General features: G+C 50.1%; 1 protein-coding gene across 3 annotated transcripts in view; it reads left to right on the top strand.

Moving 5' to 3' along the window:
- FAXDC2 (fatty acid hydroxylase domain containing 2) overlaps positions 1-25376 on the top strand; it is a 26754-nt gene extending 1378 nt beyond the window's left edge. Inside the window, exons 2-11 of one of the 3 annotated variants that reach the window (XM_079770748.1) lie at positions 6786-6931; positions 7534-7629; positions 8251-8295; positions 10182-10273; positions 10363-10466; positions 15194-15315; positions 18379-18584; positions 18994-19099; positions 19526-19692; positions 20410-25376. In XM_079770748.1, the coding sequence (XP_079626874.1) occupies positions 8251-8295; positions 10182-10273; positions 10363-10466; positions 15194-15315; positions 18379-18584; positions 18994-19099; positions 19526-19692; positions 20410-20563 (996 nt within the window). In that variant the 5' untranslated portion in view covers positions 6786-6931; positions 7534-7629 and the 3' untranslated portion in view covers positions 20564-25376. Of the gene's footprint in view, positions 1-6785; positions 7427-7533; positions 7630-8250; positions 8296-10181; positions 10274-10362; positions 10467-15193; positions 15316-18378; positions 18585-18993; positions 19100-19525; positions 19693-20409 lie in introns of all 3 variants that reach the window. The other 2 variants (XM_079770747.1, XM_079770746.1) reach the window with 2 other exon arrangements.

Genomic DNA, 25376 nt, shown 5'->3' with positions numbered 1-25376 from the left:
AGGAGAAACTCCCAAGTCAGCACTCCAAAGAGGAAAATCTAACTGGAAGAGACTGGCGAAAAGCAACTGTGGTTGAATTGCTCCTCTGACCTGCAGAGTCCCCCAGAAGGGATGGGGCCGATGACAACAGTCTTAAAATTTAAAGGCCCAACCATATCAAAGCTGTTTTGATGCACCATACTGAAATTTATCAACAATGGCTCGGTTTTAGAATTGCTGGTGGCCTGGTAGGACTTATGGCAGGCGCTACCAGTCTATGCTCTTCCAAAAACACACGCAGCAAAGTGTTTAGGAAGCCTGGCTTTTGCCAGAAACTATGTGGAGTCAGAACAAGTCAGTTCTGTTACCTAGGCTTAACAAAGGTTACTGATGGAGAGGATATGGTTAGTGTGTAGGTGGGAGTGAACAACAGGCCCGGGATTTGGGGGTTCTCTCCCAGGCCTTTGGGACTTGGCAAGACAGACAAGATGCCGGCCTGTGGGCTGCCTCAGTTTCATGTGCAATTCCAATTAAATGCCTCTGGTTGGGATAGGAAGGTTCAATTCATTTTGGTAAAACAAATGCTCTGAGCAGCAACTTCTGATCTTAGGAAGGAAAATCATTCGTAAGGGAAAGGTACTGAGATGTTCAATAGCAAATGTTGGACACCTTCTGAGTGCAAAGAAACAATGCTTTTTATTCATTTCTCCTTCTTTTATTTATTCAACAACCACTTCCTGAGGACGTGCTACGTGCCAGGCCTGTGTTCGGTGCGTGGATATAGTAAACAAGATGGGCAGGCGTTCAGCCTCCTGGGCACGCAGTCGTGGGGCAGTAATGGCTAAAGCTGTCCAGAGGGAGTTGTTTTTGTCTCAGAGTTTGACCTTTCCCTTCATGCATTTCACCATCTTGAGTGAATATCTTTTTCCTTAAAAGCCTCGCGTAGGCCCAGACCATGGTTATAGCAGCTCCTGAAAACCCTCTTCACCAGAGGCTTTAAGCGGTGTAATCGCGTTTCAGGTCAGTCTCAGCCCCGGAAGCGCATTGCTGGGCTTGTTCTAAGAATGCAAACAGCCTGAAATAATGCCAGGAGTCCCGGTCCTCATGTCAGCAGCCCCCCCCCTACCCCCACCACCCCGGGTCATTTCCCTCTATTGAAACACAAATCTGTGCTATTGCAAAAACACATGTAGCACTAGGCAAAGGGTGAGGAGCCCTGCATTTTGCCAGAAACTGGGAAGTGCAGAACCAGCCAGTTCTGCTGTATGGGCCTCTCTCCTTAGCCATAGAAAGGTGATCCGCAAGGTCTTTTTTCTCTCTCTGTTTCCTCTAAAGGTAAATAATGGTAATAATTTCACAAGATGTATACAAGGAGCCTTGCACATTCACAAAGATGTAACCAATCTTAATACCTACGAAAGGGGAACATTTATTAACCATGCAGAATATCAGGAACCTAGGATCTGAAAGAATAAAGGATACAGACAAACAAAACTAAACTCTCTCTACTCTCCTACCCTCACCCCCTTCCTGTCCTGTGTTCAGACCGCTGAGGTCATGGGCATCAGTTGCAGCCCCACTGTGTCATTTATCTAGATTGGGGGATTCTGCAGTAAGAAGCTTGCACCGTCAGAATCGTCTGCTTTTGAAAGAACCACACTAAAAAGTACCTAATTTGGATAATCTCACAATACATGTCAAATTCCCTTTAAGGGGGAGTCAATTCATTGTTATAAAGTATCAGAATACATATTTTTTAGTGCATTTCATTTCTTTCTCTTCCCTGAATGAATTCTCATTATAAATTCTATTTCATAATCTCCTCCGATATACTTTATCACTTGGAAAATCAAAGTTACATATATAGTGTTCCTTTATTAAACAGGGCACGAGGCATGCCTTCTTTATCCTTGTATCTCCTGCGCCTAGCATTGTATCTGGCACACATGAATGATTCTTAAAAGGATGATTAATATTTTAGAGAAACATGCCCTATTTTCCCTTTGGTATTAAAGACACACAATATCTAATACACTATTCATGGCTAATAGGGGCTGATCTCATTCCTTTGTGTCCCTTTAAAATCCTGATGCCTACCCCACATTCACTCACATCAGCACTTTCTGTACTTTTTGCAGACTCGGTTGGTATAATGAGCACTGAATTCTAAATAACTGTGTGATTTGAAGTTGAATGCTGAATATCTCTAGGCCTCATTTTCTTCAGATGGAAAATGGGGACATTAGAATAGATGAGCTTAAGAAAACTTCTAGTTCTTAGTTGAGAGAATCTGAAAGAATTTAAAAAGTAGAGGAAAAGTCAGAGCGAGGAAACAATAAAAATGTGATTATAGTACCTTAACATATTAAATATTTAATAATTGTTGATTTTGTTTTCCAAAGTTTCTAACTTGAGCACTACCATTGCCAACAATATTAAGGAACTTCTCTGCCCACTGTGAGGTCTTCCCTAGAATCTTCTGACTGACTGTTCACTTCAAACTGAAAACATGTCTGCAGACAGGTGGGGAGGTACGGAAAACAAGCTGCTTCGGCATAAAATATTCAGCAGAATGATAGGATTGAGTAGCTCAGAAGAGTCCCCTACCTAGCCATGGGAGATAGCATGTGGGCTACTGGCTTCGCCAAAGGACAAATGTCAGGTTAGGAAATACTCTGTGGCTGGCTTCTGATGCTATCAGATGTCAGGAGATAATCCCTGTGACTCCTGCAGCCAAGTGGGCCTTTTATCATCAGAAGATAAACAGTCACTTTCCCTTTGGCCAGAAGGTTTGCCCGGAGCAGAGGGTTCCAAGGTCAAAGTGATATCTCTTCGCCTCTGGGTCAGGGTGAGGCTGGATCCCGGGGTCCGGGTGAGGCCACACGCCCCTGGGTCCGGGTGAGGCCACGCGCCCCGGGGCCCGGGTGATGCTGGGCCCCAGGTCCGGGTGAGGCCACGCGCCCCTGAGTCCGGGTGAAGCCGTGCCCCTGGGTCTGGGCGAGACCAAACCAGAGGGAGTCGGACCTGCATTACCACCATTTGTTCACCATCCAGAGCTGAGGGGTCAGTGCTGACATGTACTCGTAAGGAACTGGTGGCGGACATTGAAATTGGGTCTCAAAAGAACTGTTGGCCCAGAAAGAAACTCACTACAGACTGATTCATTTGCCTGTCAGCATAACTATTATAGCTCGTCTCACATTCGGTTCTTCTTCTTTTTTTTTTTTTTTTTTGCGGTGGCGCGGGCATTCCTCGGGGCCAGCCCGGGTGGTGGCGGCGCGGTCCCGCGGGCCGAGCGCGGGCGCTCTTCTCGGGCCGCCGTCCGTCGCACCGCCTCCTCGGCCTCACATTCGGTTCTTATAAGTATATTTCTAGTAACACATGATCTCACTCATCTAGGGGAAATGATGAACAACATAGACTGATGAACAAGAACAGACCCAGAAACAAGGAGGCATCGATCGGACTGTCGGGCCTCAGAGGGAGGGTAGGGGAAGGTGGGGGGAGGGGGGAGAGATCAACCAAAGGACTTGTGTGCATGCATACGAGCCTAACCAGTGGTTAAGGACAACAGGGGGGTGGGGGCATCCGTGGGGAGGGGTGTGGGATGGGAATGGGGGGATGAGGACAAATATGTGACACCTTAATCAATAAAGAAATAAAAAAAAAACAAAAAAAAAAAAACACAAAGTGATATCTTAGCCCCTAATCATGGACATGACGAGCATCCGCACCCTGCCTGGTGACATCAACCAGAGCTGCTGCCGCCTCCCCCCAGGTCTTAGTGTACTTGCATCATTCTAGTCTCTCTTAGGTTTTGTTCTTAATTTTAATATGTGGTCCTGTTTATTTATACTTAATCCTCAGCTTCCATTTCAAAAGAATTTGTGACAGCTTACAAAAAAGATATATACTGTATATATATACATATATTGTGTGTGTGTGTGTGTGTGTGTGTATATATATCAGATGCAAATAAATAAAAACTGATTGGAAACCATCAGGCACTCAATGACTACCTTTCAGACTGCTCTGAGGGGGGTGGGAAGGGGTTGGGCTCTGTAGAGAGCTTTACTGCTAATGCTTTGCTTTCAGACAACTTAAAATTGTTAGCAAAAAGAAGGCGGGGAGGGGGGAGGAATAGAAGGAAGAAGAAGAAAACTATTGCATTGGCTCTTAATCATCATCATTACCTTCCACACTCTAATGAAAGCCGTGGATCCTTCCACCCTGAAAAAATGAACATACAATTTCAAGGGAGACAAAGACTTCTCAACGGCCTCCAGGAATTGAAATTAATCTTGATTTAGAGTAAAGGGAGCGCAAATTAAATGTTTCCTGTGAATGGGCACTAAAGTCGTTTAAAAATATTTAAATGTTTCCGTAATTTTCTGAGCAAGTAAAATATCACAAGGCACAGAATTCAAAACAGAAAAAAGGCACATGGTAAAAAGATAGCCTTGCTTCTGCCCCCTCAGCTGCCCAGTTCGCCTCACCAGAAGCCACCATTGTTACCAGTCTCACAGATATTCTTCCAGTGCTAGTCTAAAAGTACGTGTATTATTTTATGCAGACATAAACAGCATACAAATACACTCATGCACGGTTGCATATGTTCCACACATTGCTTTTTTTCACTTAATATTACTGAAGAGTACACACAAAACTGCCTTATTTCTTTCATGGCTGCAGAATGCATCATTACTGGATGTACTCTAATTTATTTAACCAATCCTCTCTTGATGGAATTTAAGTTGTTTCCAATCTCTAGCCATTAAAAACAATTTCACAATGAACATCCTTGCACATACATCATCATTTTTTATATAATCGGTAATAATAGAAGTGTAATATGCTAATTAGATCAGATGTCCTTCCCAACGACCTTCTGGATGAATCCCTGGGCTATGAGGGAAGCCTGGGTCCCAGCTGCCAGAGGGAAGCCGGTGCTGGTGGGCTGGGGTGCGGGGAGGGGTGGGGGATGCGTGGGAAGGCCTACTCTTACACGAATTTTGTGCATTGGGCCTCTAGTTAGATTATATAAATAGGAAAAAAAATCTGAAGAAGTATAATTGAAGTAAATTTCACTCTGAGCTGTCCAGCAGCTAAAGCAAAATGGGTGATGGTGGGTTCTGGCCAGGTGGCTCAGTTGGTTAGTGTCGGCCCAATATGCCAAGGTTGGGGGTTTGATCCAAAGTCAGGGCACATACAAGAAGCAACCAATGAATGCATAAATAAGCAGAACAACAAATCAATGTTTCTCTCTTTCCCTCATAAAAAAAAAAAAAGATGTTGGTGGAGGATTGTCTGTATTTTTTTGCATTCCACAAGAAAGCATACCACTTCTTCCAAAGAGAAAAACTTATGTGCACTAATTTCTTTGGGGGAACTAAATAATGGAATAAGGAATACCTTCAATTGCAGTTTTTATATTCACATGGCAGATTCTACATCTATCTTGCTTTAAAAAGAAAAAAGAAAAAGTATGGTTTAACAAAACCCTGGCATTCCTTGGATAAGTTAAAACCCAGTCTGGGAGGGAAAGGTTCAGTGTTGAGATTTGAAACCATGTGTCCCAGAGCACAGAGAAAGCCTGTACCTGGTCCATTTTTAAAGATTTCTGAGGTGTGCCAGATCTCCTGCCCTACTCCATATTTCCTCAGCTCCGGCCCAGACCTCTAGCCCAGGCCTTTCCATATGGACCTTGGCTCCAGGGCTCCTTGCACAGAGTAAATTCTCCATAAATAATCGCAGAAGGATTAGAGGAGCTTCTAAAAGATCAAAGGTCATGTCTTAGTTGTTCCGAAAGCTCTAAGCAAAGATAGTGGTGATAAGACACTGGGAAAAGGCTAGAAATGAGACTGACTTGTAAATGAAGTTCTGGAAGCTTAAGACAGACAGACAATCTCCTCAGCTTCCTTCCCAAACAGGATGCTTACATCAACAGGATCAACAGAACTGTTCCCACTCCTAGCAAGCCCTGAGGAGGGAAACCCACGCTGGTGTGAACGTTCTACCTGCAAATGGTTTGCAGATGTTTATTCTCCATGTCTTCCCAACTTGGTGTTTCCTTTAATATTTACTAACTTATTATGAAGACACTTGACAGGCTTATCCCCACAGGAGCCTAGCACCGCCTTCCTCAGGCCTAATGACCTGTGCTTCGGGGGACTCCCGGCAGCAGGCAGACGGCAGGATTGAAAGTGATCTGCCTCATTCATCCCAGAATCCTGTCACGGCGTGAAGGGTGGCTTGTCTGAACGGGGCCTTGTCCACCGTGACCATGTGGGCCAGACTCAGGATCGGGCCAACCAGAAGTGCTCTGGACAGTGAAGGTGGAGAAAAACTGTTATTCAAAGGAGAATTCTTTGACCCAGCCATTAGGGCTCAATGGTTGAGTGTCGACCTACGAACCAGAGGGAGAGGGAGAGAGAGAGAGAGAAACCTCAATGATGAGAGAGAACTATTGATCGGCTGCCTCCTGCATGCCCCATACCGGGAATCGAGCCTGCAACCAGGGCATGTGCCCTGACCAGGAACTGAACTGGCGACCTCTTGGTGCCCAGGACAACGCCCAACCGAGCCACACTGGCCAGGGTTCTTTCGTTGGTTTTCATGAGCACTCACAGGGAGGCAGAACTCCACAGCTACAAGCCACAGCAGGTCCCCCTGCTGTCTTCCAGGCCACAGAGGGAGCTGGAGGAAGGGGCAAAAGCAGGCCCAGGTGGGGCTGGGTTAGGGTGGGGGGCTCAGGTGGGAGTTGGACCAACACTGGCCAAACATTCAGGTGCCTTTTCTTAAATCAGATGCTGTCTCCCTGGCTGGGTATCAGTGTCCCAGCACTTCTCCCTGACAGGCTTTTTCTCTGAGCTGCCTGCATCCCTCCTGCCATAATGTGTTCCCAGTGGAGACGGAGAGAGCCTGCTGGCGCCGCCTCTGCTGTCCTAACTTTGTAAGTCACCGTTCTTCCTTCCTCCCGCCTAAGTGACATAAGAAATGTGGATCAAGGGAAGCATTTCCTGCGGTTGTAGCTGGTGAACATGCATCTAGGATAATAACACCAGGTACAATCATCACACACGGAAGAATAAAATGTCCTTAGAGAGATGGGGAGCAGGACCCCGATCTTGGCTTTGCCATCTGTAAAGGTCACCCAGCCTCCTTTGATGAGGTTCCTTCATCCTGGTCACATGATGGGACCAGGTGATCTCTCATGCACCTCTCCAACCAGGTGAGGCCCTGACCAGGTGGCTCAGTCGTTGGGAGTGTCTTTCGGTACACCAAAAGGTGGTGGGTTCGATCCCCGCTCAGGGTGCATGTGGATGTTTCTCTCTCACATCTCTCCCAGCAGAGATCACATGAGTGAAAGACACTGGTGTTATTCCCATTTTATAGCTAAGGAAACCAAGGCTCAGAGAGGACAACTTGGCCACGGTCTCAAGAACTAGTAAGTGATAGCTACAACTGAGATGTGACCTTGAGAAAAGTATAAGATTTCAGGCTCACTGTCTTAACGATTTCTGTATATAAACATACCTCCTGTTTGAATCACAGTTGCACAGCTTACAGAATGCTTCAGTGTTATTCAGTGTGACAAACCCCGTCCACGTGTGGTAACCTGACTTCACAGAGGTTAAGGAAGCTGTCCAGGTGAGTCAGACAGAGCCCTGGCTCCTGGGCCATAGGTCATTGGCAGATAAGGACAGAGATTTCCTCTGGATGAGAGTCATACTGAGGCAGAGAGTGAAGCTACTCAAAAAGAAGGATTTGTCACAGCCCATATCTGAGAAAGCCTATTCCAGGCAAAGTCCCATTGGCAACCCCCTGGTTCATATTACTGGTACCCAGAGCAACATTGTAAAAAAAATTTTTTTTAAACTTATTGATTTGAGAGAGAGAGGAAGGATGGCGAGAGAGAGAGAGAGAGAGAAACATCAATTTGTTGTTCTGCTTATTTATGCATTCATTGTTTAATTCTTCCGAGATCGGGCGCGTTTAAGGTGGTATGGCCGTAGACCTTTGTTTAATTCTTATATGTGCCCTTTGTTTAATTCTTATATCAACCCACAACCTTGGCATATTGGGATGGTGCTCTAACCAACTGAGCTACTCGGCCAGGGCCAGAGCAACTCTTTAAAACTCCCCAGGTGATTTTAATGAGTCGCCAGCATTAAAAATCACCGCTGGCCATGCCCCGTGACTTTCCCGTCCCCTGCTTCCTTGGCCGCACGTGCCATGCCATCCAGACTCACCTGTGCTTCCTTATTGCAGATGAAGGGGGAAGCTGGACGTCAGCGCCATGAGAAACCGAAGCAGGTAAACGCCAGCACCCACCACACTGGTGGGAAAGCAGCCAGCGGCCCTCTCCGTCTCCGCACTTGCTCATAGGTCTCCCGAGGTTCAGGGGGAGCTGACACATTGGCGATGAGCTCATTTCAGTAGCTGAGCCAAGAGCACGTGACTGCAAGCTTCCTTATAAGCAAAGCCCCTGTGCCTGCCCCAGGGAACAGCCAGCCCCATAGCTACCCTCCCATAGTCTCTTGGCCCTTAGCATGTCCCATGTCTCAGGCCTTTGCAACCACCCTCTCCAGAGCTGCTCTGGGGACAAGAGCGGCCACTGGGGACTGGGAACCGGCTCCTGACGCAGCTAACTTCAGCACGGCATGCTTCTGTTTATCGTCCCTCCGCTCGGGCTGCTGGAGAGAGAAACCACCACCATCCCTGGAAAAAACACCTAATCCTGAGGGTGAAATTGAGGTTTTCAATTTGACTTCGCTTGATTTGATTAAACGCAAATGAAAAATTCCTAGTGAGTCTGGAAAAGTTCTTGAGAAGGGCCCTCTGAGTCCTAGAAGAGGAATCATTGCAAAAGCCCAAGGCAACCCGGGGTGACCTTGCAATGAACACCTGCTTTAGTAAAAGAACAGGTCCCGCTGGCCCTGTGGGCCCGGCCCTCACGGAGGGAGAGGGCGAGGGAGCGCGAGGAAAGCTCACTTCCGGAGCTCAAGGCCCCGATGAGCACTAGCCCTTTAACTTTTCACTGGCCCCGGACAAGGACCTGTTTTTTTTGTTTGTTTGTTTGTTTTTTGGTCTTTTGATCAAAGGTGGGATGGGTAAGCGGAGAAGAAATGATTCAGTGTAGACTCAGATTGCTCTGAATGGATCAATCAAAACAATCTGCTCCTTTAGATCCAAAAGTCTGGATGAAAACAAGTGTCCTATTCGACCCTCCCTCCCCCACCACACCCCCTGACCCTTCGTGGGGGGCCCAGCTCACACAGTGCAGATGAGCCCAGGCGCACGGGGACCAGCTGCTCAGTTCTCCCCAGGAAGACTGAGCGGACTCCTCTGGCTTAGAAGCATGGGGTGTGAGGGTGTCTGTAACCCTGTCCACGGTGCAGCGGGAACTGCCTCCCCGGCGCCACTGCTCTTCCTCTCCCAGTCTGGGACCTTCTGGTGTGCGCAGCAGGCTGGCCATGGAGGGCACAGAAGCACCTCCAGTGACTGCCAGTGGCCTGCTCTTTGCCCCTAAACCTGCCCATTGCCCTGTCCATCTGGCAACCTTGGCTGGTCTTGCTGGAAGGACGAGGGGTTATTAAAAGTCAGAACAGATGTTCACTTACTCTTTTCTTCAGGGGCAAGCGGTGACGGGGATGGGAAAATAGGCCCTAGCACAGTGAAGCCCCGGCGTCCTCACCAAGGATTCTGCAGGGCCTTCTGTGATGGCTGCCCTGGCCTTGGCATTGGCTGGGGAGCGTTGAAAAACCTGGAGGCCCAGCCTCCACCCGGGAGGCTCTTACGTAATTGGGTTGGGAGGGGCCTGGCGTTTTTAAAGGGCTCCCAGGTGACTCCAATGCCTACATAATGGGTGTCTCTGTGCCACGAGAGGGCTGGTGACAAAAGCCCGCAGCTGTTGGAAGGCTCGCCTGCCCCTCTCTGGGTGACAGAACCGCCTGCCAGCTTCTCTGGGGTCAGGTTGGTTCCCTCCCCGCCTTCTCCACAACCTTGAGCTCTGATTTTCATAAACACACCCCCAGACAGCGCAGGGTTCTTGATAAGGATGAGCCTTCCCTAGAAACTGGGAAAAGGTCGGCGGTGCTGGCGTGGTTGAGATCCTGATCACTCGTCACTCCTGCCAGCCTCGGCAGCGGGCTGCGTGGGCGCAGGCCTGCCGGGGCCTGACGCTGTCTTGTCCTCCCCAGGAGGGGCACATCTGGGGCTCCATGCGGAGGACCGCCTTCATCCTGGGCTCCGGCCTTCTCCTGCTGGTGGCCTTCTGGAACTCCGTCACATGGTGAGTCTGTTGGACCTGAGGGCTGGTGGTGGGGGTCTGGGGTCAGAGCGCCCACCAGTCTTCACCCAGGAACCTGATTTTCCCCCAAGGCATCTTCAGAGATTTTGGGGTGCTTCTGGCCACTTCTGGCAAGCCCAGTGGGAGAGGCTGCTGCTCACATTCGAAGGGAAGGAGTGGATCCTCTTCGTGACAGGTGAGCTTCCCAGAGAGCTTGGGGTCACGACTCTAGTTCCTTTCCCGATGGTCTTGTTCTTTATTTTGGGGCTTCGAGGCTCATTATTACAAGGAATAAGGACTTCACGTTTAAGTCAGTGGTAACCCCCAAGAGAGCTCAACTTGTGGCGAATCTGGAATGGATGTCCACCGATATCTAACAAAAGAACTTGAGAAATGGAGGCCTCCGTCTCCCCAAAAATGGAAAAAATAAAGAGTGTGTGTGAAAATGAAGGCAAGTTCAGAGCAATACTCCTGCTTTTAGATGTCAGACAGCTTCTCAATGTCATGTGAAGCCGTGTCCTTGTACTTGGTGCCATCTAGCTTGGGGCTGGACAGCAAGCGTCACTCAGATATTTACTGACAATGGGAATGACTCAAAACAAGCCTGAGAAAACATCGTGGAAGAAAAAGCCATGTCAGCGATTTGCAACAGCATTATCTACAATAGTGAATGTCCTCGTCCATTCAAATAAGACTTATGAATGTTCCTCTGTGCCAAACTTCTCTGGCAGATGTGGAGATATTTAAGATAAAGTGTTGCTCTGCCCCATCAAAAACCTCTGTCACAGCCTAGAAGGGGAGATAAAGAAGTGTCAGTTGTCACAAAGCGAAAGTACAAATAAAATGTCCCTTGTTTTCAGCTGGGAGGTTAACTCTGAAAATGGGCTGAATGTTCAATATGACTGGTTCAAAGGGATCTTTTTTTTCCCAAAGGGATCTTAAGCAGTCACTGAAAAGAACAGTGTGGATTGCAAATGTCTGTGGGGGAAATGGTGGGAAAACATTTCACGTGTTTCTGTTAAAATGATGAGAACCCAGCTATCACCTCATCAGGCAGAAAATACTTGCAATTGTAAACGTTAGAGCTCAGAAAGTTCAGGATCATCTCTTGTGGTTTTTATTCTGGATTCCTCAAGGAGCCCTTGGATTTCCAAGTAGGCAGCCCACCCTGATGGATGGCCCCCTAGGCAACCAGCTACCCAATATTTTTTTTTTCCAAAATAAAAGACTTGGTTATTGCCAAAACCGGTTTGGCTCAGTGGATAGAGCGTCGGCCTGCGGACTCAAGGGTCCCAGGTTCGATTCCGGTCAAGGGCATGTACCTTGGTTGCGGGCACATCCCCAGTAGGGGGTGTGCAAGAGGCAGCTGATCGATGTTTCTCTCTCATCGATGTTTCTAACTCTCTATCCCTCTCTCTTCCTCTCTGTAAAAAAATCAATAAAATATATTTTAAAAAAAAGACTTGGTTATTAAAGATAAAGTAAATACATGCTCATTGCTAAAACAAAAACCAGACCATTCAAATAATCATAAAGAAGGTGAAAAATCACCCATTCTCCCATATCCAAGAAATAACCACTCTTAAATATAGTAGTATTAATCTCATACATTAGATATATAGTTGAATTTATAAGACATCAAACATTTTTTTAATATACATTTTTTTTATTGATTTCAGAGAGGAAGGGAGAGGGAGAGAGAGATAGAAACATCAATGATGAGAGAGATTCATTGATTGGCTGCCTCCTGCATGGCCCCTACTGGGGATCGAGCCCGCAACCCTGGCATGTGCCCTGACTGGGAATCGAACCGTGACCGCCTGGTTTATAGGTCAACACTCAACCACTGAGTCACACCGGCTGGGCAAGACATCAAATTTTTTAAAACTTGTTTTTCATTAGATTGTGGCCATCTTTCCATGTCAATTAATATAGATTTACTTAATATTTTAGCCGAAACCGGTTTGGCTCAGTGGATAGAGCGTCGGCCTGCGGACTGAGGGGTCCCGGGTTCGATTCTGGTCAAGGGCATGTACCTTGGTTGCGGGCACATCCCCAGTAGGAGGTGTGCAGGAGGCAGCTTGTCGATGTTTCTCTCTCATCGATGTTTCTAGCTCTCTATCCCTCTCCCTTCCTCTTTGTAAAAAATCAATAAAATATATTTTTAAAAAAATATTTTAAGCCGCCCAATGTAGCCCATCTCCTCCTAATGGACATTTAGGCTGTTTAAATGTTCTGTGATTGTAAAGTGCTGTGATGCTCCTTGATGTCCTTTTTTCTTTCCCTCTGTCTGTGTCTCTGTCTCTCTTTCACTTTTACTGCCAAATTGCCCTCCAGGTTGTTTGTGCCCAATCACATGTCCCCTCAGAGCCGGCCAAGTCTTTTTCAGGTGTCGACTGCTACAAGGCACTGTGGTTGCTGGAGGAGGGATACAGAGACACAGAGTTAAGTACAACGTCCTCGCCCCTAGATACTGAATTTAAAGGACAAGGCAAAACACGGAAAAGTAAAGTTAATAGTACAAGGTTAGCTAAAATTGGGGTGGACAGAGTGCTTGTTCGTTCACAGTAGGACATCAGCGATACTTGGAATGACTTCATGGAAAAGTGGGATGTGGAGCAAAAAGCTGTATCTAAAGTTTAAGTCTTGGACATCATTTTCTAATATATCCTACACAACATCCGTGCTGTGGGATGGTGATTGGTGGGGTGGCCATATAACATATGGGGGGTTCAAATAGGGACATTGTGAGAGTGAATGAGGTCTTATTAATTATGCTGGAATGACAGATGTCAATTAAAATTGTCCTGGACAAACTGGGATGCATGGCCACCCTAGTCTTAGGCATTCTTTAAAAAAATAATAATATTTCACTGTGTTTTTTTTATTAATTTTTAAAAAAATATATTTTATTGATTTTTTACAGAGAGGAAGGGAGAGGGATAGAGAGTTAGAAACATCGATGAGAGAGAAACATCGATCAGCTGCCTCCTGCACACCCCCCACTGGGGATGTGCCCGCAACCAAGGTACATGCCCTTGACCGGAATCGAACCCGGGACCTTTCAGTCCGCAGGCCGACGCTCTATCCACTGAGCCAAACCGGTTTCGGCTTTTATTAATTTTTAAAAATTTATTGATTTGAGCTCTGGCTGGTTTGGCTCAGTGGACAGAGCGTCAACCTGTGGACTGAAGGGTCCCAGGTTCGATTCTGGACAAGGGCATGTGCCTAGGTTGCAGGTCTGATCCCCAGTGGGGGACGTGCAGGAGGCAGCCAATCGGTGATTCTCTCTCATTATTGATGTTTCTATCTCTCTTTCCATCTCCCTTCCTCTCTGAAATCAATAAAGATATTTTTTTAAAAAATGTATTGATTTGAGAGAGGAATGGGGGAGGAAAACAGAGAGAGGAAGAGAGAAAAATATCGATACATTGTTCCACTGATTTATTGTTGCTTCTTGTATGTGCCCTGACCAGGGATCAAACCGCAACCTTGGCATGCCAGGATGATGCTCTAACCAACTGAGCTACCGGCTAGGGCTCATTCTTAGGTGCTCTGAGAAAACAAAGCTCTAGAACAGTGGTTCTCAACCTTTCTAATGCCGCAACCCTTTAATACAGTTCCTCATGTTGTGGTGACCCCCAACCATAAAATTATTTTCGTTGCTACTTCATAGCTGTAATTTTGCTACTGTTAATGAATCGTAATGTAAATATCTCCGTTTTCCAATGGGAGGATAGGAAATATCTCCGTTTTCCAATGGGAGGATTAGGCGACCCTGCTAGCGGTTCTCAACTTGTGGGTCGAGACCCACAGGTTGAGAACCACTGCTCTAGGGTTAAGAAAAAGCCTGGGGGAAGGGTGGGTTTGACAAAATCAAACAGGTTTCTTTGCTGCAGGAATTGTCAGAGTCGTGAACACAGTAGCCTGGACCCTGAGTCTCCAGGAGAGCAGGAGGAAGGCTGTGTAACCAAGGTGCCCCTTGAGAGAGGAGTTTTCCACGTTAGGGAATGCTGACCGGGCGGACGCCTGAGGTCGCACTGCTCCGTCAGTAGGGTAACGGATTAAGTCCTTGATGGACTCCTGGTTTGGTGCTCGCTGGGAACCAGACCATACCCTACTTCCGTTGCTCTTCCTTCCTTGGAACAAAGAGTGCACTGGGCCCACAATCCCAAATGTCAACCTAAACTGACTTATATTTTAGAGTATAAAAATGTCTTTAACCACCTAGAGCCGTGGTCGGCAAACTGCGACTCGCGAGCCACATGCGGCTCTTTGGCCCCTTGAGTGTGGCTCTTCCACAAAATACCACGGCCTGGGCAAGTCTATTTTGAAGAAGTGGCGTTAGAAGTTTAAGTTTAAAAAATTTGGCTCTCAAAAGAAATGTCAATCGTTGTACTGTTGATATTTGGCTCTGTTGACTAATGAGTTTGCCGACCACTGACCTAGATGGTTGTTATCCCTGTATTAAAACTAAGAAAGTAAGTAAAGACATTTCTCTCTCTCTCTTCTCTCTCTCTCTCTCTATTGATTTCAGAGAGGAAGGGAGAGGAAGAGAGAAATAGAAACATCAGTGATGAGAGGGAATCATTGATTGGCTGCCTCCTGCACGTTGGACCGAGCCCGCAACCCAGGCATGTGCCCTTGACCGGAATCGAACCTGGGACCCTTCGGTCTGCAAGCCGACACTCTATCCACTGAGCCAAACTAGCTAGGGCTAAAGACACTTCTTAAGTGGCCTGTCCAAGTTCCCCTCAGCTAGTCTGTCATAAAGGTAGGTCTCCTGGCTTGGAGCACCAAGACCTTCCTGGTAAGGGACTGTCCACACTGCCGGCTGGGTCACCGTCAGTGCGTGGTCAGTTAATGCACACGCCATGAGAACCTCAGGTCGCCCTGATCATCCCCTCTGCTTTTCAACCTTAGGTGCCACCTACCTGCCTGTTCTGTCATTCTGGACCATCAACGGGCTCCTGCTGGTGGTTGACACAACCGGGAAACCCAGCTTCATCTCCCGCTACCGGATTCAGGCTGGCAAGAATGAACCGGTAAGAGTTGCCACAGCTCCGCCTGTCACAGCCCAGAAAGCAGGGGTCAAGCCATGCTCTCAAAATCCTCGCCGCTGGCCTGGGAGAGATGGTGGCCAGGGCGAGCCAAGTTAAGGTGTACGAGGCTCCCCCAAGTTATAAGGTTAAAGAGAGGAAGTAGTTTGGTCCAACTCTCAGAGTCAAGACCTCTGTTCTGGTCTTCTGATCCCGCCCCAAGCGGTCCCTGCCTGCGCCCCTCCACAGCGCTGGGGTCGGCATTTTAGGAGCAGGAGTGATCGGCTCAGCCTGGCACTGGGCTGAGTCCTGGAGACGCCAGGCCGCGCCCCCCTCAGCCACAGGTGCAGGGACAGCAGGGGCTGGTTGCTGGAACACGGTGACCGCTGTCGTGGGTGAAGACACCGGTGGAAACAATGGCTGACCCCTCTGTGCTGGACGGATAGTATGGATTCTGAATGTGTGGGTGGTGGTTGCTTTTCAAGCAGGTTCTCCTTCCCAGTTATTCAGTCAACCCACAGCGCTTAGTTTGTTCATGATAAACACACATCAGCACCAAGGCGAGCCCCACGGCTCCCTGAGCCCAGCTGACCTGCTTGGCGCTCTGACAGCCTCCAGGAGCCTTTTCTTACCCAACAAGGAAGAGGTGATTCTCCACCCAGATCACGCCCTGGCTTCTGTCCCAGAGAAGACAAGCATCTCTGAGTGATCTGCCCAGGGACCGGGTGGGTGAAACACCTCCGCTCCCAGGCACTCGGCCCCAGCCCTGCACTCAGCGGGCGGAATGGCTGGAAATAGCGCCCTGGACCCAGACTTTCAGAAAGCCCTTCTGGAACCAGGGCCGTCGGCCTGGCTCACAGTCCCCTTCACCGGGGGCAAGAGCAGCCGGCCAGCCCGCGGGCTTCCTCCAGGGCTCGCCCGGCAGCCTGGGCTGGAGCCTCCGCGTCAGTGCCAGCGCTTGGCCACCGAGAGCCCTTCCTCCGTCAGGTCAGGGGGCTCCTCACCCGCTTACATCTTCCAGGCCACGCACTGTCATAACCTTCATGGTTCAGATGAGAAAGCGGAGGCTTTGAGACATGACATGAGCCGAACCGTGATCCACACTCAAGCTTTCTGACACCACGGCTCATGCTGCTAACCACAGACCGCATCAGCTCTCAAGAATCTCCCCTAACCCAGCAACACTTCAGGCTACAGTGATCGCAGAGCCGCACGGGAAGGTGTCGCAGTTAGCAGAAGCTGAGGTTCAGAAAGGAGCAGCGACTAGGTCAAGGTCAGACAGTTCCCAGGAAACAGGGCCAGGGCTCCTCTTGGCTGACTGCAGTCCCGTCCTCCTACGCTGTGCGCACCCTCCGGCAGGCACACAAGTAAGAAGGAAGCCCCGGAGGCCATGTAGTCTTGGGCCGATTCCAGAAAGGCCTGATCCCTCACTTACGACACCAGAAACAGATCAAGTGACACCTGAATGCTGCGGGCATTCATGAGATCCGGCCTCATCTGTCGACTCTCCCCCTCTCCTGGATAGCGAGTTCCCACCTCTCCCTTTCCTCTATGCCCGCACCCCCTCCCCTAATCTAATAGCCTTGCTCCCTCCTCACTAAGCAGAGGAGCTTCCGCAGCCGTCCCAGCACCGGCTCTCCTTCCCACTGCAGCGGCGGGAGCTCTCCTAGCTCCTGTCACAGCCACCCTCCCAGGAGCTGTGAGCCACAGGCAGCACCTCTTGCTTACTCCAGGAAATTGTTCCCTTCTCCCTCCTCTTTCAAAAAACATTTATTTTTATTGATTTATAGGGGGAGAGAGGAGCATCGACTCGTTGTTCCACTTACCTAGACATTCATTGGTTGCTTCTGGTATGTGCCCTGACCAGAGACTGAAACAACAGCTACCCAGCCAGGGCTCAATGTATCTTTAGTTTCCTTACTTTCCTAGATTATTCCTCTCTGGATTATTATCAACATGCTATAATTTTTTCCATCTTAACACTAAACCAGCCCTGGCAGGGTGGGTCAGTTGGTTGGAGCATCCTCCCGTACACCAAAAGGTCCCGGGTTCGATTCTTAATCAGGGCACATCTCCAGGTTGCTGGTTCGATCCTCAGTCGGGGTGCATTTGGGAGGCAATCAATTGATGTTTCTCTCTCTCTCTTCCTCTCTAAAATCAACAAAAATATATTCTTGGGTGAGGATTTAAAAAAACACACAACCACCCACAAACCAAACAGAAACCCTTGACCCCGTCTCCTACACTCACTACCACTCATGTGCCTGCTCTCCTTCGCAGCAAAAGTCTTTGCAGTTTCCACTTCTTCTCTGTCCACTCCCCCCCCCCAACATTTTGTAATTATGAACACTTGTAGACATATATACAAAAGTAGTACAGCAATCACTCATTTACATATCACCTGGGTTCACCACTTTTAAACATTTTACGTTTGCTTCTTCAATATATAAAAGTGTAAATACCTGTGCCTCTATAATTTTTTGCTTAAGCATTTGAAAAAGTTCCAGACATAATAACATTTCCCCCTAAATCCTCAGGCTGCGTCTCCTAGAATAACCGCAGACGATCATCTCTTGATGATGTAGTACCTGGAAAGGCTGCAGGAAGGGGAAGGCCTGGAGGACCACCATGAACCCGGCTCACCTCCGGGCAGCAGCCCCTACAGCTTGCAGCGGGGACTCGGGAGGAATCCCTTCTGACCAATCCTAAACCAGCTCGTCAGAGCCCAGGAAGTGGCCCGTGGTTAGGGGGCTATTCCTGGGACCCCCAGTGCTCTGAGGAAGGGGATGGTGGGGGCGCAGTGACCTTGGAGAGAATGACAGTTGCAGCACCAGGAAGGAGAAGGCAGGTCCAGGCAGAGACCGCAGGCTGCGGGCAGAGGCACTGCCAGAGGGTTCCACCCGGGGCTGGGCAGCCGTCAGGGGCTGCCAGCTACGGCCGGACGTCACTCCGAGCACCCACCTCTGAACGAGGGCTTCCTGAGAGCAGGTCGCAGGGGAGCTTTTCTAGAAGGAAAAGACCTACATCTCACACTGTCCCACCTCCTTCCCTCCTTCCTTCTCTGGGCAGGTGGACCCCGTGAAACTGCGCCAGTCTGTGCGCACAGTGCTGCTCAACCAGCTCCTGATCTCCCTCCCCATCGTGGTCTTCCTCTACCCCGCCCTCAAGCTGTGGAGAGACCCCTGCCGCCGCGAGCTGCCCACCTTCCACTGGTTCCTCCTGGAGTTGGCGGTCTTCACGCTGATCGAGGAGATCATGTTCTACTACTCACACCGGTGAGCGGCCGCGGGCTCGGCTGGCACCGCTCTCCACCACCTGCCTCCAAAGCCTCCCGCGAAGCAGGTAGCAGGGAGACGTGTTCCACAGCTGACAACCGAGACAACCGAGAATGTCCAGAAAAGAAAGCCTCTCCGTTCCGGGGGCGTTTCCCACTCACTTCCTTAGTGAATCCTTTCTGGGCATCACCCCCATTTTACAGCTCACACAGCCGAGGTGGACAGAGGCAGAGTAACCCACTCCCAAGCTGTGCAGCGTAAGAGGCGGGGTTAGAACTCAAGGCCGGTCTGTGTGTTTGCAACCTTGCTCCGCAGATGTAACCCCGGGGCCTACACCTCGGGTTCTCGTGGTCTGTGGGAAAGGGAGGAAGGGAGGTTGGCAGATTACGAACTATTCACTTTATTCCAGGCTCCTTCACCACCCAATATTCTACAAGAAAATCCATAAGAAACACCACGAGTGGACAGCTCCCATTGGCGTGATCTCGCTCTACGCCCACCCTGTCGAGCATGTGGTGAGTAGAGCTCGCTCCCCAGAAGCGAGGGCACAGGCCCGCCCACCTTCCCTAGGTCTCCTGCAGAGAACCAGAGCACACTGCCCCCCCCCCGCCCGCTCCCCATTCATTCAATAACTAGCACTATAGTTGACCTAGCATATGCCAGGCTCTCCCAGATGCCCATCGTAAGTTACCTCATGTAACCTTCCCAAGAACCCTTTTAATGCTCACTTTACTAATGAAGAAGTTGAAGCTCAAACCATTAATAACTTGTCCCAAGATACAAAGGAGAGTGATTCCAGCAAACCAGGGTCTTGAAACGTTCAGATTCTCCAGACCTGAGTCAAGGAAGTCTTCCTGGTACCACCCTGGGGCAAAGGGGACACCCAACCAGGTCCCCTCCACCTCCCTGGGGCCCACCTCCCAACAGCCCTTCCCTTGCAGGTCTCCAACATGCTGCCGGCGATGGCGGGGCCCATAGTAATGGGCTCCCACTTGTCCTCCATCATGGTGTGGTTTTCCTTGACTCTCATCGTCACCACCATCTCCCACTGTGGCTACCACCTACCCTTCCTGCCTTCACCTGAATTCCATGACTATCACCATCTCAAGTAAGGGTCCCTTGCCCACGGTGGGTCAGTAACCTCCACCTTTACTTCTGCTAGCAGACACCGGTGTCTCCGTTTACATGCGGCACTAGTGGGGGCAGAGGTCTGGAGGTGGGGAGAAGAATGACCTCGCTGGACCACAGGCCACCTTGCTCATTCCTTCTTTCTGATCCTTGATCTTCTTGCAACTGGGATTTTAACCTTTATCTAGGTCCTGGACCCTCTGCGTATGCAACATAAGCTAGGGCACTGTCAGAAAAATGCATAAATACATAACCCTGCATGCAGTTCAAGGGGACTTGTGCACTGGAAGCTCCCAGGCTTTCTCCAGTGTGGCCTGGGGGCTCCCTGCACAGAATCACGCGAGACATGCTTCACAAATGCAGGCTCTCGGTTCCCGAATCCAAGTGTCTAGGGGGAGGGAGGAGCAGGGCTCGGGAATCTGCATTTTAAAGGGTGTTCCCGGGGGTTCTGATTCAGCCACAGGTTCTGACTTGTGTGCATAGCGATCACAGTAAGAGCTTTTCAAAGGAAGCTCACAGATTTCCAGTCTGGGGTGGCCCCAGGCACGTGGGCCCTATCTCCCCTGGGTTTTCTGATGCAGGTGGTCAGCGTGGAGGGGTGAGGTGGGGGTGGGGGTGGGAGGGCTTAGAAATGTGGGAGAGGCTGGCACAAATGAGGTCAGCACACAGGTCTCCAGCATCCTCTTCTCTCCTCCAGGTTCAACCAGTGCTATGGGGTGCTGGGGGTGCTGGACCATCTGCATGGGACAGACACCGTGTTCAAGCAGACCAAGGCCTACGAGAGACACATCCTCCTGTTAGGCTTCACCCCACTCTCTGAGAGCATCCCCGACCCCCCAAAGATGGAGTGAGAGAGGGCCTGAGTGCCATCCTGGCTGTCCCCTCAGCAGCGGACTGCTAAGGTGGCCTGAGGCCTCCTGACCGCACCTAGGACCTTACTTCTTCAGCCCGCACGACAGATAGCACCGCGAGGGCGGGGGGAAGGCCGCTTCCAGGAAATGCAGGGCCTAGGACAGGGCCAAGGCTCCCCTGACTGCCCCTATTGTCCCTCCAGGGGACCAGGCGTTAGCTTAAGGAAGGAGAAACAGCTCCCCACAATGACAAGTCCCCACAGTCCTCTGCTGTGAAAGGAAAGAGGGGCCCAGATGACTCTGTGTAGGCAAGATGTAGTCAATGACAGGTGGCAGCCACACTGGAGGCTGCGTGGCTCCAGAGAGCCCCTTCTGCGGGGGCTGGGGGGACCAGAAGAGAGCACTTTACCCCTTTCCTGTCCCCAAAACTTCTCTCGTGCCCTACTCAGGCCAGAGCCAGACAGCCTGGCAATAGTGATAGGGGTCAAGTCCCCATTGCCCCCCCCAAACAGCGTCAGTGACCAAGGCCCCTTTTACTTCTGACCCATTGCGAACAAACATTAGCCCTCTCTGAAAACAAAAACAACATCGAAGCTTCTCCCTGGATTACAGCTGACACCACAGGTGCAGACCAAACGCCAGTACCTTCAGCCAAACCTGGGAACCAAAGGCCAAACCCTGTGGACCTGCTAAACTGGGGGCCCTTTAATCCAGAGGGAAGGGTCAAAGTTTGGGGACACTTGACTGAAGCGCCTAATTAGACTCTCTGAAGCAGTGCCCGAGGCTAGAACCCTCTCTCTCCAACGAGAAGGCACGAAAAACATGGCTGAACAAAGGGCAAAATCCTCATTTCCCCCCAAATGGTCACTCAGTCGCTTTAGCAGTGATGCCTTTCAAATGCCCTCTCACCAGGAAGCTTATCTGCAACAAAACCAGAGCTGCTGGGGTGGAAGCAATCCTCAGCAGCCATGGTCTTTGCCAGGGGCCCGGAGGCTCCCAAGAACAATCTGACCACTCTGATTCGAGAGGCCACCATCATCAGTCACCAAATTCTTCCACGTAATTGGGTCTATTCCTGAACTTTCACTTCTCACATGTCAAGATAACCATCCCCTGTAGCTTTATAAAATACTTTAACACCTGGTAAGGACAAGTCTCCAGGCAGAACCATCAAAAAGTACTTCTTCCCATCAGCGCTAGGAATCCAGAGGACCTGCCCAGTGGGCCGACTGGGCACTTCCCAGGTAGAGTCCTCCCTGGCCTGGCAAAGCCCCACCCACTCACCCGCCTCAGGAGTTGGTGCACCTGGTGGGTGACCTATATCCTTAGCTAAGTCCTCACAGCCACTAGCCTGCACCCACACCTGGGTCTTACAAGTAACCGGACAATAGCCCACCTTCAATATCCTTAAAAAGGGTAGGAAATGAGAAAGAGGAAGCGTGGAAAGATTTTTCCCCCTTCAAGACCTTGAGATTCGGAAGTTCCAGCAGGGCACCTAGGGGGGAGGGGCGATCCACCTCTCACCCCTTTTGGCAGGCAAGTGGGCGGCCCGGCCCAGGGGCCCGGCCCTGTCCTCTTCTGCATAAAACAAAAGGGCCCTGAGGTTGGTAAGCGGGTAAGGCTCAAGCAAAGGCTGAGGTGTCAAATTTGCAGCAGAAAACGTGTGAAAGGAGGAAGCATGGAAAATAAACTGGCCTCCTTTTTGCTCCATTAGCCACTGCTGTCTTTTCTCGCCTCTGCACAACTCACGGTCACGTGGCTTCTCGGAGCTACGGGCCTTTCACAAGCATTCCTAACAGGTGTGGGAGTGAGGCTGCACTGTCTTCCTGCCCGAATCAGTCTGCATAAGCCCTGGCCACTATCTCCTACTCCCTGCCCACCTGCTGGCTGGTGGAATTCTCTGGAAAACCAGGCATGGGACACAGTTGGCAGATGAAGGAGTAAAGAAAGCCAGAACTTATTTTTAGTTTTGTAATTATACATCTAGGCCCGACTGGCCTTCAGAATACTACTGCCAGAGACTAGCCTCCCGGGTTGGGGGAAAGCCACCAATAGCCCCGAGGCCAGTCCCAGTGGGGATGGGGGCTCCTCCCTAGCATCAATCCTCAGGGCTCACTGGCTCCCCTGCAGTCCATAAGGCCAGTGTTGAACTTGACACCCCGGCAGGGAAGGCTGTTCAGTGAGGGGCGGTGCCAACCCTCCTGTGAGAAATCACAGCACCCCCCTCCTTCCTGGCTGTCTCTTCCCTCAGGGCCAGGCCACAGCAGGTGCAAGAAAGCCTGGCTGTTGGACTGGTCTGCTCTCTGGCACTGGTGCAGCTCCCACATCTTAAGACACAAGGTGAGCACGAATTCAAGACTGGCAGCTCTCATGCTGCCTTAGAAGCTACGGGACCCCTGTCCCAGGCAGGGTTCTCCCCTCACCAGCTCCACTCCTCACACCCAACAGTTGTATCCCAGATGGGAGACCAGCCAGTATTGTGCCTTTTCAAGTTTTTATTTTTATACATTTTTTTTGTATTAAAAAGAAAAGCATAATTACCACAAATTACAAAGGACTAAAGCAGACTAGAATAATGAATCACTTCAGCCTGGAAAGCAGATACTCTCAATAATATTAATGTTATAATACAAGCTCATTCAAGTATTTTACATTGTTTGTCCTTTTAAGTGTGATATCCTAGCACATGGTAAAGATAATGTACTATGAGCATAAGGTGGAACCTTCTCCGCAAAGCCAGGTGACATGTTTTCCTCTCCAGTGAGAAATGGGCTGTAAGTTCCTATCTTCTCTGCCGCCACCGTCAACATGGCTGAAGGAGAGGGTGGGGCTGGGGCAAGTCCAGGGACCCTCCACACAGGAGGCACTATGGGGTCCCACTCAGGAGGGCGCCAGATGATCCAGACTGCTCTACCCAGGCTTTTGGCAAAAGCCCCAACCCTAGTTGCCTTCCTTGCCCCTCTCCCCACTTCTAGGGCCTTCTGAGCAGCTTACTTTCTTTTCTAAAATCAATCACCAGGAAAGGAGGAAGGGAAGCTACAAATGAACAAAACAGAACACAACTTTGACATGGGGCTCAGCATCTTGATCTGAGCCCGAGTCCAGGCTGGGGCTCGGCTGGCAGCCCCTCTCTGCTGGTAGTGCACCCGTTTCCAGGTTCAGGAGAGGGTGAGAAACCTGCCCCGAGCAGGGCTGACACACAAAGGGTGTGTTGGCATGGACCAATCCTGGAAGGATACAGGATGAACAGAAGGATCTGGGCAGGCTGTTGCTTTGTGTCTCAGATCTTGGATCCCCATGAGAGGATGGTGGGTGTGAAGTGGCAAGCCCTGACGGCCCCTGCCACTCCTGGCATGCTTGTCACAGATACGTCGGTCCTAAATTCAAGTGTCTTCAGAAAGTGAAGATGTAAACTACTCTTTGCAACATCAACTCCTAACATGTTACAAAAAAAAAAGAAAAGAAAAAAAAAAAGAAAAAAGGAAAAAGAAAAAAAGTCTCCTTTCTCCCCATCCTCAGCCTATGTTGAGATGAAGTCCTCACCTCACAGGGGCTTCCTCTTTCCGGGGTGTCTGTGGGGAGGGATCAGGAGAAGATGGCAGCCCCAGGCCTGGGAATAAACTCTCGATCAGAACAGCCTGTCCCCACACCCCCAAGGCTTCCTTGTGCCCCAAACCCAGCAGAGGACAAACACTGAGGTTTCTGTGGTGCTGGATACAGTACAGGGCTGCGCAACCTGAAGCAAAGGGGAGATACAGCAGAGGCGGGGTGCAGAAGTCGTGTCTGGTACAACACAGGGCGGCACCAGACAGGGCAGGGAAAGGCTGCAGATCCCGCCGTCAGGGCAGAGATCAGACACTCATCCGTGGCTTTTGAGACAACTGGGTCACAGGAACTGAGATGGGTTTCCCAACACACCAACCACTGGGAGGGCAGAGATGAGGGGGCAGGCCAAAAGCAACGACGTGCCCCAGACAGAGGCAAGCCCTGGGGTCCTGTCCCCTACTCCCAACCTTTGGGCCCAACAGAGGGAGTTGAAAAAGAGGGCCAAGAAAGTGTCAGCAACATCACCACAAACTTTTCAGTGCTGCCTGGTCCCCACTGGGGGTGGATGCATTGTCATCCCACACCCAACACACAGCCCAGTCCGTGTGGGTCAGTCCTTCATCACCTCCACCCCCCAGCTCCAAAGGCCTGTAGACTCCAGCCATTCCATTGTTTCACAGCCCAACCCAAGCAGTCAGTGGCTGGAGAAGTCAGGTATACTCTATGTCCACATATACCTTCCTGCCATGGGGCTTCTCCAACTGGCAGGGTTCTCCCCAGCCCTCAACTCCTCCTCGTCCCTTGTTCCCAGGCAGGGTCAATTGGAGGCTGGGCAGAGATGGCTTGCAGAGGGGAATGCAAGATGGGGAGACCCCACCAGACCCAAGGGAGGAGAATGGCATTTTTCTCCACCTTTTATGAGACAAAGCCTCCTTGAGGTCTCAACATAAGAAACACTTCCAAGCCTCAGCTGCCAGGTGTTCACCTTTCCCCTCTGAAGTGGGGAGACGGTCAAGCTGAGGATGTGTGTGTCCCAGATCCAGGCCAACGCTCTTCTCCAACAGTTTGAAGCAAACTTGGCCTTGGGGTTCCAAGGGTAGGATGAAGGGTATCACAGCAGGGACAGGGCCTAGTGTGAGGCAACAGCAAGCAGAGCAAGGACACGACAGTGGCAGCAGTGTAGACACAGGACGTCAGCTTCAAACGATGCAACAGCAGGGATATTCGGGCATGGCTCTCATCCGAGCCACCCCCAACTCTCTTGCCT

Source organism: Cnephaeus nilssonii, assembly GCF_951640355.1.
Source record: "Cnephaeus nilssonii genome assembly, chromosome: 5".
Classification (NCBI taxonomy): Eukaryota; Metazoa; Chordata; class Mammalia; order Chiroptera; family Vespertilionidae; genus Cnephaeus; species Cnephaeus nilssonii.
The sequence above is the reverse complement of the archived record's forward strand: the minus strand, read 5'-3'. Positions and strand labels throughout refer to the sequence as shown.